Source organism: Eublepharis macularius, chromosome 7 (genome assembly GCF_028583425.1).
Source record: "Eublepharis macularius isolate TG4126 chromosome 7, MPM_Emac_v1.0, whole genome shotgun sequence".
NCBI lineage: Eukaryota > Metazoa > Chordata > Lepidosauria > Squamata > Eublepharidae > Eublepharis > Eublepharis macularius.
The window spans coordinates 95240712-95255203 of record NC_072796.1 but is presented as its reverse complement, the minus strand read 5'-3'; the positions used below and the strand labels follow the sequence as shown (position 1 = coordinate 95255203).

The window sequence follows — 14492 nt, the reverse complement described above, 5'->3', positions numbered from 1 at the left end:
TTGAACTGAATACGTCACTGATGTGAGGCACAAAACACCTGGTGTGGTTCTTAAGTTGCTGACTTGTATGAGAGATGTTGGTGTTCTTAGACTTAAAGAGGTTCCCTACCTGGTACCGACCCAATCTGGGCTATTTCAGCCCCGATCCTGTCTGAAAAGGGCCCCAAACAGCTGAAAGTGGCCCTTTTGGGCCTGGATCGGGGCTGAAATGGCCTGGACAGGGTTGGTGCCAGGTGGGGGAACCCTCCCCTGCCTGGCACTGACCCGATCCAGGCCATTTCGGCCCCAATCTGGGCCATTTTGGCCCCAATCCGGACCATTTTGGCCGCAATCCAGGCTGAAACAGGCCCAAAATGACCGAAAATGGCTCTTTTGGGCCCGTTTGGGCTCGGATCAGGACCAAAACAGCACCAACCCAATCCGGGCCATTTTAGCCCCCATCTGGGCCATTTCGGCCCCAATCCAGGCTGAAACAGGCCCCGAATGGCTGGAAATCAGGTGGGCGGGGCCACCAGACACGTGGCCTCTTTGGAGAACTGCCAGAACAGTATTATGGCACGGTCCTGCTCAAAATGTGCCCTGGTCATGGGATAAGAGGATGGGTCCTCTTATGAATTAAAAACTGGTTAAGCAACAGGAAGCAAAGAGTAGGAATAAATTTACAGTTCTCACAATGGAGGGAAGTAAGCAATGAGGTCCCATAAGGATTAGTATTGGGGCCAGTGCTATTTAATTTATTCATAAATGATCTGGAACTGGTGGTAAATTGTGTAGTGGCCAAGTTTGCAGAGGACACAGCTGACTGTGAAGGGCTCCAAGAGGATCTCCATAGACTGGGCAACAATGAGGCAAATGAAGTTCAATGTAGGAAAGTATATGGTGATGCACATTAGAACAAAAACCCAACTTTAAGTAAATACTAATGGGGTTTTAATTTGCTGAGACTAAGAGGGAAAGAGACCCTGGAGCTGTAGTGGACAGCTCAATGAAAGTGTCAACTCAGTGTAATAGAAGGTGATGATGATGATGATGATGATGATGATGATGATGATGATGATGATAACTGCACTTATATACCACTCTTCCAGACAGATTAGTGCCCCCCTAGCAGTGAACAAAGTCAGTGCTATTATTATTACCACAATGCATCTGCAGAACTGGGGCTGAGAGAAGTGGCTTACCCAGGGCTACCTGCTGAGCTCATGGAAGTAGTGGGATCTGAACCAGCAGAGTACTGATTCACAGCTCAACACAGCTTTTTCACAGCAGTGAAAATGCAAACTATGCTAGGGATTATTAGGAAATGGACTGAAAATAAAACAGCCAATATTATAATTATCTTATATAGATCTATGGTGCTGCCCCATTTGGAATACTGTGTGCAGTTCTACTCATCGTATCTCAAAAAGGATATTGCAAAGATGGAGAAAGTACAGAAAATGGCAATCAAGATGAGAAGATTGGAACACTTTTCCTATGAGGAAAACTGAAGTCTGGGACTTTTCAGTTTTGAAAAGTGATGACTGGAGGGAGGAATGATGATACAATATAATGCTTTGAATATAAAGAGTGCATATTAATGTGTGGGTTTTAAATATTCCTTACTGTGGGTTTAAATGCAGGCCTCTGAAGAAAGATGGGTGAGTAGAATATGCTGTGATTGGATAGTAGCTGTACCCTAAGGGATGAAGTGAACTGCAGTTTTTAGTCTGAGTGCTGAGTAGAAGTGTTCATTCTGGCTATGTAAGGCTATATTTGTGGAAGCCTGAAAAGGGTCTCACTCAGTGAATTTGTGTGGAGTTCAGATAAATTCTGTCTAAGGCAGTGTATGTGAGCCTGGGTCAGTCTGTTTGTATCTTAGAAAAAGCTTATTCCATCCAGGTCAAGCAAGCTACGTGAAAAAGCCTGAGTGAATTTATGTCTGAGTGAATGAGAGGAGTGTTTATTCTGTTAGTGAAGATCTGTGTGGAAAATTAATCTTTGTGACTGGGTCTGTGAGTATACCTTTAAGAATATATGACTATTTTGAAACCAACAAACTTAAGAACTATTCTGAAACTAATATGCTTATCAGTACTCTGCAATCATCACACTTACGTACTTATCAATAAATTCTACTTTTTGCTAAGCAAAAAAATGATCCCTTTTTTTATCTTACAGCCATTCCCATTCTCTGACAGTTCTGTCAAACTCTCATCTATAACAAGCCTTCATAAGCCTTCATATATAACAAGCCTTCATAACCTATAACAAGCCTTCATAACCAAAAAGATTTAAGGCAAAAGCCTTTGGTGGCTGCAAAAACCTTTTGGGGGTAAGTAATATATAAGTCACACAGAGAGGGCAAAATACCACAGCTGGAATTCAAACTCCAAAGGAAAAGTGTTCTTGAGGTAGAAGCCTGGGTAAAGTAGAGAATACATGAAGCTCTGTCTGTGTGGAGAAAAAAGGGCCCTCCCAAGATAAAAATTTAATAAAATGTAACGAGGAGCTGAATTAAAAAGATCCAAGGCAGAGCTAAAACATAATTGTTAAACAGAGGTTCATAAAATCATGCATGTGGTAGAGAGGGTGTACAGACAGTACTTTTTCTCCCTCTCTCATAATATTAGAACTCAGGGTCAAACCACACATGACAAAACACACTTGAATTACACTCGAATTACACTCAAATACACTTGAATTTCATGGGTAATTTGAGTGTATTTTGTAAAACAAGTGTATTTTGTCTCATGTAGTGAGACCCTCAAGGGCATCCAATGAAGCTGATGACCAGTAGATTCAGGATGGACAAAAGTAAATCACAAGAAGTGATTAAGATGTGGAATTCGCTACCAGAGGATGCAGTGATGGCCACAGGCACAGTCAGCTTTAGAAGGGGATTAGACAGCCATGGAGGATAGGTCTAGCAGTGTCTACTAGCCATGATGAATAAAGGGAACCTCCATATTCAGAGTCAGTGAACCTTTCAATATGAGTGCCAGGAGACAACTTCAGGGGAAGGCCTCAGCCTCTATGCCCCTATGTTGGCCCTCCATACCAACTGGTTGGCCACCATGTGAGACAGGATGCTGAAATAGATGGACTACTGGTTTGATTCAGCAGGGGTCTTCTCACATTCTTATGTTCTTTGTCCTAAAAAGGAATATTCAGAATCCTACTCATGTCTATTCAGTGGTGCTTAGTCCTAGGGAATTGTTCCTAGGACTGCATTGTAGGAATCTTACATCTGGTTTTACTTTAAAACAGGGCTTTTTTCCTGGGAAAAGACGTGGTAGAACTCAGTGGGTTGCCCTCAGAGAAAATGGTCACATGGCTGGTGGCCCTGCCCCCTGATCTCCAGCCAGAGGGGAGTTTAGATTGGCTTCTATGCCGATGAGAGATGCGGAAGGCAATCTAATCTCCCCTCTGTCTGGAGATCAGGGGGCGGGGCCACCAGCGATGTGGCCATTTTCAAGAGGTTCTGGAACTCCATTCCACTGCGTTCCTGCTGAAAAAAAGCCCTGCTTTAAAATAAAAACATATTTATTACAAACCAAGAGCTATATATATGCCCACATCTGATAGGACACAGAGAAGATAATATTTAGCTATGCTGCTGTGACAGACTGCACTTTTTAAAAGCTTAGAAGTGCTGTAAAAAGAGCTGAAGGACTGTTAACGGTTAATTCTTCATGGAATTCACAGAAACAGAGAACCTTGAGTGACAGGCTACTCCAAGGGATTTGATTGGGTAGCATGAGCTGAACAGGGAAAGACTTCTGAACTGGAGGCTGGGAAGAGGAGAGTCTGTTTTCAGCCCTGACTGAGAACAATTTAACACAGATAGGAAAACTGGGAAAGTTGACAAGGAAGTTTGGGAAATAGCCAACAACTCCCATTTGGGCCAAAGAAAGAGGATAGATCTTCTAGTGAAAGAAGAATTTTCCTACTCAGTCAAACAGGGACTTAGTACTGAGGAGTAAAGAGGTCTGGTGGTCTGTGGTCTGGTGTGGTTAGAAATGCCTTTGAAGACCTTAAGATTCAGTTAAAACTAAAGATGAGTACTGATGTTTCAAGAGAAGGGATCTGGGTACAGAAAGAGGATACCAACCTTCTTACAACCAAAAGAGTAAGACAAGAAAGTGTATTAGAGTGATTTGGAAAACACTGAGACAAAAGCATCTCAACATAAGGATTTAAGTAACTGTGAAAAGCTTAAGAAACTCTCATTAGTCTGAAACGGACTTTACCTCAGAGTTATCTATATTGTGTTACCTCAGAAATTTTCAACTTCTGATTTCATCTGACCTTTCCCCTCTATGTTAAATAAAATATTTTGTTTGAATTTGAAAATGCCTCTAGTGCCATTGAAGTAGTTTAAATAAAAAAGGGGGAGGGGCACCATACTTGGTGTCAGAGTTATGGTCAGGGGTGTATGATTCAGGTTTACAATTCGGGATAAATATCCAAATCAGACCCATTTTGTACAGATTCGTGATTTCCAAATCGGACCCAGCATGTTGGCTCTGATTCAGAAATGCTAAAACTGAGCTTCCTGAAGCAATTTGGGTCACTTCGGAAACCATCAGGGAACTTTCAAACCCTGCGGCTGGCTTCAGCTGACTGGTGAGGGAGCTCTCTCCTCTGCCAGTCAGCTGCAGCCAGCCTCAGGGTTTGAATTTAAAGTGCTGGAAAGGAGCTTTAAACTTCAGCTGGTAGGTGGGGAAGTACCCCCACCTGCCAGCTGAAGTGTAGGGAAGACCTGAAATGGGCACTTTAAACTTCATCTGGGAGACAGGGATTCACCTGGAGGGGGAGATTTACCCCTCAGCTGAAGCCTGGGGAAGCCCTGAAATGGGAGCTTTAAACATCAACTGGGAACATGGAAAGGGCATGGAAAGGAGTGCTTTAAACACCAGCTTCAGCTGGCAGTCGGGGGCTTCCCCACCTGCCAGCTGAAGCAAAGCTGCAGGGGTTAAAAACTACCACCCACCACTTATTTCACCTGATGGGAGGGGGAGGAGGAAATCTCCTCCTAAGCGGTGGGGCAGGAAGTTTGTTGGTGCGCTCCAAATCTTTACGGAGCACTCTGAAGTGGGTTAATAAGCGATTTCCAAAGTGGCTTGCAGCTTCGGAAATCACTTATTTCCAACTCTTTTTCTGCTTTGGAGATTCCGAAGCAGGAAACCCAATTTTTCTGTTGTTGTTGCACACCCCTAGTCATGATGATATGAAAATAAAACCCACAACTAGTTTTTCCTACCATAGATATAAATTAAAATAAGAAAATATTCTATACGTTTGTGAGGAATTACCACAGAATTCCTGTCAGAAATGGCACCACCATGTAGACCTAGAGAGCCACATGGAGGTGAGGGAGAGGAAACATCCTCTGAGGAGGATCATAGTCAGGAGGTAGAAATTTTGAAAATTAAAATTGAACTGGAAAAAATTAGAAGCAAATAAAGAAAAAAAACAGAATTGAAGCAGAGAAAGAACAACAGCCAAAATTCAGGCAGATAGAGAAAAAGAATTAGCAAAAACGGCACAACTGGAGAGAGAGAGAGGGAATCTGGGAACATGAAAAAGAAATGTTTAATATGAAGATGAAGGAAATTCAGTTAAGGCCAGAATTGCCACTTCCACAGAGAGGTGGGAAAAATACCTTAGTGGAACAAAAGAAGTTTCTATGTTATCAAATAGAAGATGATATAGAGGCATTTCTCTTCAGTCTTGAACAATTTTGAGGTTCCAGATGAGGACAGAATGATTTGCACCCACAGATTTGTGGAGGACTGAGAGCTAAGCTATAAGAGACGAATTACACAAGGAGGAGCACGTGAAGGGAGTCACAATTTTAGCCAGGAAGCTGAGTTTTAAAAGAGATCAAAAGGCTTTGTTAATTTCTCCTCTCTACAAAGCAAGGGAAATCACTGCTCAGATTTGTTTATTTCCTTTTCACCTCTTAGAAGGGGAGGTGAAACTGACAGAGCCTTTGGGAGGCAAAGAGGAAATTAACAAACCCTCCGAGCAGTGATCTCCCTGGCTCTGTAGAGAGGGGAAATTGTCAAAGCCTTCTGATCTCTTTTAAAACTCAGCTTTCCAGCTAACATTGTGACTCCCTTCATGTGCTCCTCCTCGTGTAATTCATCTCTTGTAGCTTGGCTCTGAGTGTACTTAGAGATGAGGAATGAGAAAGGGTCAGACTTAGATTTGGGCTACCCACTGAACAAAGTAGAAAAGCTTTCAGGAAATTAAAAGAAAACAGGGCGAAACATACACACAGTGAGCTTGTCATTTGGATAGAGCCTTGAACAGATGGGTTGAGGGAAGTAAAGAACAGACATTTGAAGAATTGAAGCAATTAATAGGTTTAGAACTGTTTTATAGACAAGTTTCCACACAACTTAGATGGTTTCTGAGGGATAAAAAGTTAAAGACGGTTAATGAGGCTGCCACTTTAGTAGATGAGATAGAAGGGGACTTGGGAAGACCTCTTTTCCCACCCTGCATCAAGAAAAATAAAGTTTGGGGCACCTCAGAGAAAACTGAGCCATTTAAAACCAACCCTGTGAGACGGAACACTTCTAAGCCAAATAGGAAGGGAAGGATAGTGTGCTTTAACTGCTAGGAGGAGGGATACATGAAAGCCGTTGTCCAAAGTTAGGCAACGAAAAACTGTAAACTTCAGCCAAGATCATCAGACAAGCTGGAAAGACAGAAACAGTCACAGCACTCCCCCCAGACCATTTTCCAGTAAAAGCCCAAGCAGAGAGACCAAGTAGAGTCTTACAAGTCTGAACAATGCAGTCCATCACAGCTGCATTTATACAATCCCATATTTTGAATGAAAAATGGAAAGCATAAATATACTTAGCATTAGCCATACTCACTTGCAACTACAGGCTCTTGTTCAGATAGTTTAAAATAAAATGTAACTTTCTCTAGGTCAAACAATGCAACCAGTGTGTCTTCTAGCATAGATTGTTCATCAGTCTGGAAGAAAAATAGTATCTTGAGGCTAGTAATCTCTCTAAATTGATGTATGTGATTATTAACATTAACTGCAGATAGTCATATCCTGTTTCTCTAAAGTAGTTAATCCAATTAAATCTCATGGATAACTGAAGATAGATCTATTTCTATTGAATTTTCACTCCATCTTCTGCTGTCAAAAGATGATTATTAACAATGCTCAAATATGTTGCACGAAGTAAGTTAATTTACAGTTTGATGTGTTGGCTGTAGCATTTAATTTCATGGAACTGTCATTATTACTCAAGCAAGTAAGTAAACTTAGAAATACTGTAAAACAAAGTGAGTTTAAATTTTTAAAATATGTGCATTAATATTTAGAATGAAAAGGTATTTCTGTATATTACTTATGATTATAAAAAGGAATTGCAATATCCTCAACTCACTTGACTGAATGCTCACTAAGGACAAGCATTCATCTAGAATAACATTTGTCCACAAAGTAAAAAAAACTACAGAAGCTACAATAGAAACCAACGTAATTGATGACGTTATATTTTCTGAAACCTTCCTTAATTTACTAGCAAATCAAGAAAAAATTAAAATTTATAGTATTATTTATCTACTTGTAAAAGACAGAAACTCTAAATAAATAAAAAGAAGTAACAATACTGGTGGTTGCACAGAATGTTCAGTTCAAGGAACTAAAAAATAAAGTTGAGCTTCTGTGATGGCAGGCATAGTTGTCAATTTGACCTTTTGTGTGGTTAATACCTCACCTGGGACAGGCTGAGAATGGCTGTATGCTCTAGAGCAGTGATCCCCAATATGATGCCTGTCAATATGTTTACTGATACCTACTTGCTTTCCCCCCAGAATATCTTTTCCTCAAATCAAAGAGCCAATCCTTGGTTTTCCTCTGTCTCACTGGTTGTTTCAGAAGACCCAAGAAGGCATCACCTTTGGAGCTACAGGAAGCACCCGTCTGGAAATAGCTGCTTCATCCTAGGATGATTTTTAACTTTAGAGACACCTAACATTATGCTATTGCTTCACACGGCAGCTATCTTGTGGTGCCCGCTATCTTTTCTCAAAAGTGCCCGAAGGCTAAACAAGGTTGTGGACCCCAGAAGTGGTAGACAGGCTGATCAAGCAAGTTGACTAAGGAAAAAGCAGTGGCCTAAAATGCAGGATCCTTGAAATAACTGGAACTGTAAACTTAGAACTGAAGAAAGACGGAGAAAAAGTAGAAATGAGGGGAAATTACACATTTGGCATTGATATAGTACTGGCAGTACAAATCAGCAGGAAAACTGTAGACAGACAAGGAGTGTTTGGCTAGCTAGGAAGTGTGGTGGGCTAAGGCACTAAAGGAGAAGAAGGTTAATACATCTAGAGTTCAGAACCTGAAGGAAATTCTGCCAGTTATGAAATTTACTGTCACTTAAATTATCACCTAACAACTCTAAGGAGGCAACAAGGGCCAAAATCAATGATTTGCATACGGGGAGTATGTATATATTAATTTGAATTATCCAATTACTTTTCTTATTCCAACTTTCCAACATAAGCTATTATTAATTTAAAGTAAAAAGTAAAAGTGAATGTATGGCAGTTTGCTTATTAGTTCAATTTATCAATTTTCTAGAGAACATACATAACTTAAGGGTGCAAACTGAATTAAATGGGATGCCTGTAAAAATTGTTTTGATGAGCAACCTGTACTCTGGGCAAGAAGATACTACCAGGACAGAATATGGGAAAACAGAATGGTTTCCAATTGGCAAAGGATGCATATTATCTCCCTACCTGTTCAACTTCTATGCAAAGTATGACATAAGGAAAGCTGGATTAGATCTAGAAGAAGGTGGAGCAAAAATTGGTGGAAGGAACATTAAAAATCTGCGATATGCAGATGACACCATGTTACTGGCAGAAAATACTGTAGACTTGAAATGACTACTGATAAAGGTTAAAGGAGAAAGCGCCAAAGCAGGATTACAGCTGAACATCAAGATTACAAAAGTAATGACCACTAAGGAACTCCACAATTTTTAAGTTGACAATGAGGAAATTGAAATGGTTCAAGATTTTCTATTCCTTGGCTCAATCATCACTCAAAAGGGAGACTGCGATGAGTAAATCAGAAGAAGATTGAGACTTGGAAAAGCAGCTGTGAGGGAGCTAGAAAAGATCCTTAAAGATAAAGATGTCTCTCTGGAAACCAAGATCAAGATAATCCAAACTATGGTATTCCCCATTACTATATATGGATGGCCAAAAAGACAAATAAGTGGGCACTCGATCAAATCAAGCGTGGATGCTCCCTAGAAGCTAAAATGACAAAACTGAGGCTATTGTATTTAGTCACATCATGAGAATAGAAGATTCCCCCCCCCAGTTGAAATAAAAGGCAGACACAAAGCTTGGGTATAAAATTGGGTCACTTTATTAATTTCAACATAAACTGTGAATATGGCAAGGGATCTAACTAACTAGCGGTACAGGTCAAGCCCTGGGGTCACCCATGACCTCCACCTTGACCTGTCTGGGTGAGCCCCCACTGCTGCAGGGGTGAGCCATACAAGGCATGGCTGGGACCTGACCAGCCAGGCAAGTGGTTCCCCCTCCAAGCCTGCAGCACCTTGCTGTACAGCAGAAGGGCCTTACTTGTACAGGGGAGCCACGTGGCAGTTTGCCCTTGCAAATGGCTGCCATGGAGCTCCTGACAGACCCCAATTCCCCACCAATGGGAATGTGCCAAGGGGATCACTATCCTGCTCATTTTCCCATCCTAACCTGCCAGTGGCCAAAATATTTACAGCTCCACCGTATCAATTATTAGGACTCCATCCTGCAGTACAAGGTAGGCAAAAAACACCTCTCCTTATGCCAATTGGAAGAGGAGAAAAATTCCTACCTGGCCCTGATAAACAGCAACCAGCTAATCCTACACTGCTATAGGGAGGGTGGGTGGGCCGAGCAACAAAGACAACTGTGTGCTGGGGAAGGGAGGAGCAGGCAAATATGCCTTTGGCTCCGCCCATCCAGCAAAGCCCTCGGATGCCTAGGAAATGTCCAACTGCCTTCCTTCTTCCAGGGCTGCAAACGCGGCCCCTGTCCAAGCTGCTGTGCTGCCATCCAGGTGGGCCGAATTCTCTGGAAAAGTCAATAATGCTAGGAAAAGTGGAAAGCAGTATGAAAAGAGGAAGAGCTAAAATGAGATGGCTTGACTCAATAAAAGAAGCCACACAACCTCCAGTTTGCATGATCTGAGCAAGTCTGTTAGTGATAGGATGTTTTGGAGGTCTTTCATTCATAGTCACCATAGGTCAGAGGCATCTTGACAGCACATAACACACACACACTGTAGACAATCACTCCTTTTTCTCAGCAAAGATTGATTCTAGCAGCTTTTTGGTAAGGACAATAAGAATTTTATACAGAATGAAACAGGAAAATACACTGAAATTCTCACCAGGTTTGGCGACAATAGTGACTGGAAATTAAGAAGGACACCTGCAATGGATATCTGTTCCAACCACCTTTTGCTGGCCTCTTGTGTCTCCATTTCACATTCCTTGCTATTGTCAAACATCTGATTTAGAGCAGCCATTAGTTGCTCTGAAAAGGCACAAACTGTGGCCACTAGACTCTGGCAGAAGACCATGTCTCGCCTGAGCTGTATCTCACTATCTGAAAAAATGACAGCAAAGGAGAAAAATAAACAAGGAATAATACATTCATTGTATAGTAAATTAACAGAAACTATAATTTTTCTTGAAGAAGTCATGCCATTATATTATGAGGAAAAATGTTAAATACACAAAAGCCACTATTAAGCCTCAAGTAATGTGGCTTCATGAAATTCTTGTTTTTGATAAGTAAACACTATGCTCTGCCTATGTAGTGTGTTTGTAGATCATAATGAAAACAATAGATGATCATTTATGGTCAAAATATTTTATCTATTACAAACTGACTCATTCCAAACCATTTCATAAGTCGCTGAAATAATGAAAATCCAACTATATTTATTTGACTAGTTCTTCGGGTTTGAGGTTCATGCAGAACTTTAATATGTAGTGTTATATTCCTTATATTTTGTTTCAGCTCTGTATCAGATTTCTGCTTCTTTTCAAATTTCTGCAACCTATTCCCTATTGTATCATTAATGAATGCTTCAGCAATGGATCGTAATGACTTACGCTGTGTAATCCACTTTGAGTCTCAGTGAGGAAGACAGGCAATAAATAACACAAATAAATAAGCAAAATCAGTCCTGCTTAAACCCTTGTCTTTCAATCCACAGACTAAACCTTCTGCAATCCTTTTCAGGTCTAGATAAATCTTTTTCCTCTTTAATTTGTATTATGTAAATGTTTATTTTTCTTGTTTTTCTGCCTTATAATTTCTATTCAATTATATCTCCCATTTCTCAAAATGCACTTCTTCACACTTTATATCAATTTGGTAGGGCTCAAATTCACACATTTAATAATTTTAGTCCATTACCATTTTTTTCATATCAAATGGGTATTGCTTGAGTTTAGAACAACTTAACAGGACATCTGGAGAGAGAGAACTACTGGTAAAAATATAGCAATTGATTTATAAAAAGTACCTGTATATTCAAGGAGTGCTAGAAGGATCCTTGCTTTAACTTCTGTAAAAAAAAAAAAAAAACCTTGAAGGAAAAAAATCCTCCAAAATGAATTTGAAACTAATCTTTTAATGCATATTTCTAGTGATTTTAACCAATCTTCTCATTTATATCTTTTAAGATGGAATCATGTATGTTGTAAACATACAGTTTAAAAAGTTACTCATGAAGTACCAATATATATTATGTAGCTGAACTGATCACCATATTTCTAGTAAGTTTTAACCCAGTCTGCTGCCATCTGCTGACTGATCTGTGCAGGCTTTCAACAATTTGGAGGCCCTGGATGGTCTTGGTTTATTATCCCTCACCTGCACTTTTACACTCAGTACAAACAAAAAACATAATATATATATTTTCTGTCACACTGGGATCGTTCAGCCATAATATCACACCATGGTTTGGAGTAATATGAATGAGCCTCAGGGTAGAGTGTGTCCTCCTTCTTCCTCATACTTTGATGTACTTTCTGGTAGTTTGCAAGTCAGTTTACTATTTCACCCAATCTCTCTAATAGTGGTTTGCAGTTACCCTTAAAATCAAAATCACAAATCACAGTTTGTTTTTCCTCCCCTCAGCACTTCTAAAAACCAATCCCAAAATATGTCATATTAGAAAAGCCCGGAAGTGATATCTGTCCTCTCTTTTTGGTGGTTCTGGTGAAAACCCAGAAGTGACATCAGTCCTTTCTAGGAATTGCCTCATTAGGAATTGCCAATTTTATTATAGAGTTTCTGGGGATTTTTAGATAGGACTGATGTCATTTCCAGGTTTTTCCCAGAAGTGACATTACACTGTCTCTGATGGTGTCCTGCCATTGGACAATAAACAGTATGAAAACTATCCATAAAACAGAAGCAGACTATTAAAAAGCTGGTAAGATAAAACCCCTAATTAAAAGCCTCAATAAAAAGGTGTTTTGGCCTTGCCACCTAAAAAAAATAAAGTAGGCACCATACGAGCCTCAAGGGGGCAGAAATTCCAAAGGTAAGGTGCAACCACAGAAAATGCCACGTATCTAATCACCACCCGCCTCACCTCTGAGGTGTGAGCACAGAAAGTAGGGCTTGAGAGGCAGATGCAACTAGTGGGCTAGATTGTATAGGAGGAGATGGTCCAGGCACCCTGACCTCAAGCTATTTAGGGCCTTTAAAATAAGAACCAGAAATTTTATTGTGTCTGGAAATAGATGAGTAACTAGTGCAAATCTTCAGCTCAGGAATGGTATAATCCCTGTAACCATCCCCAGACAATAACCTGGCTGCCACATTTTTAGACCAGTTGAAGCTTCTGAACTGTTTTCAAAGGTGGCCCCTCATGGAGCACAATCCAGTAATCTAAGCTAGATGTGATCAGAGCATGAATTCCTGTGGCTTGATGAAGTTTTTTGAGGAACAGCCATAGCTGGAAAACCAGCCAGAGCTGATAAACAGTGTGCCACAGAGGAGACATTAGCCTCCAGGCCAGCATCCAGCATCCCCAACCTACAAACCTGCTCATTCAGGAGAAGTGCAATCCCCTCCAAGATAGGCTGATTCAGAAGTCCCCAAGCAGATTGTCCATTGCCAGACAGCACCTCATTCTTGCCTGGAATGAGCTTCAGTTTATTGGCCCTTATCCATTCCATTACTTTATGGAGGCACGTATCAAAAGCCTCTGAGACTATGCCACATCCAAATCTGTTTTCTTCATTTATCTCATACTATAATCCTCTGGTCCTCACCACTACTGCTTTATGCAGTTTTTCTTTCCTCTGAATTGATTAGTTCCCACTCCCCCTCTAGATCCATGCAGAACACTTACCAGCTCCAAAATCTGTTCACCAAGATCATACCCTTAATAAATTTATTTTTTTCTGGTCACAATTCTTTTAAAAATTAATTTCTTGGTTTATATTTTACAATCAGTTAAACATCTTTTCCATTTTCTTAAGGAAGCAATGCAACTCTGATCAGAATAAATCTGGTGAGACAGTTTTTGTTGTGAACTTATGACAACTTCCTTTTATCTTCTTAGATTTCACTTGGTTTATTCAGCAAATAGATTTCACATATCCGCTCTGTTAACAATTTCATCAGGTGCAAGGAGCCTTCCCTTATGTTTGGAAGTGCCTTTACCATCAAGCTCCTTGCATTGGACAAAAGCATAACCATTAGCACAGTAGATCCACTGAATCCAACCATAGTATGATATTTTATTTTTATTATTAAGGGCTCACTGCACAAATAAAATACATGCAAGGAATTGCCTAATTTTACATCAGCTTTTAATTAACAAATAATTTAATTTAGTATACACAATAGAAAAGAAGTATGACAAAAAGCCCATTCATTACACAATTTATTTAGTTAACATTTGTAATGGACTTTCATGACATACTTGAGTCACTAAAATTATTTTAGATGTTGTTTTAAAAGATGGAAGTCTGTTTTAGGGGAGTGCAATCTGAGTCTGTGAACCGAGGTGGGGGGGCAGATTTATTACAATCCAGATAAATCCATTTTTCCTGATTCTCACTGAAGAACCTCAGATCCAATTCAGGTACCCGGACTCTGCTAGGCTGGATTATTTGGATGCAGCAGCGAGAGCAGGCAGTTCGATAGGAATGGAGCCGAGCTGAGCACCACACTGCGGCAGCAGAGCAGCAACAGGCAGAGTGTGTTCCCATCGCATTCTGCTGCTCTCCCCTCCCAAGCTCCAAAACAGCCCCTTCAAGCCACTGCTTGCTCCTTTTAAACCCTTTGACTTCATACACCACCATTCCATTTCAGTAAATGGATTCTCCTCTGGTTTGACATTGGGATTCTCTGGTTCAACAATAAGCTTGCAAGGGAGTTAACATTGAACTAGAGTATCTCAAGCAAAGGGAGGG

General features: G+C 40.5%; 1 protein-coding gene across 1 annotated transcript in view; it reads right to left on the bottom strand.

Moving 5' to 3' along the window:
• Positions 1-14492, bottom strand: part of PREX2 (phosphatidylinositol-3,4,5-trisphosphate dependent Rac exchange factor 2) — a 194521-nt gene that overhangs the window by 39120 nt on the left and 140909 nt on the right. Inside the window, exons 31-33 of the mRNA XM_054984937.1 lie at positions 11582-11623; positions 10436-10653; positions 6876-6978 (exon numbers count right to left, since the gene is read on the bottom strand). Coding sequence (XP_054840912.1) covers positions 6876-6978; positions 10436-10653; positions 11582-11623 — 363 coding nt within the window. The remainder of the gene's footprint in view (positions 1-6875; positions 6979-10435; positions 10654-11581; positions 11624-14492) is intronic.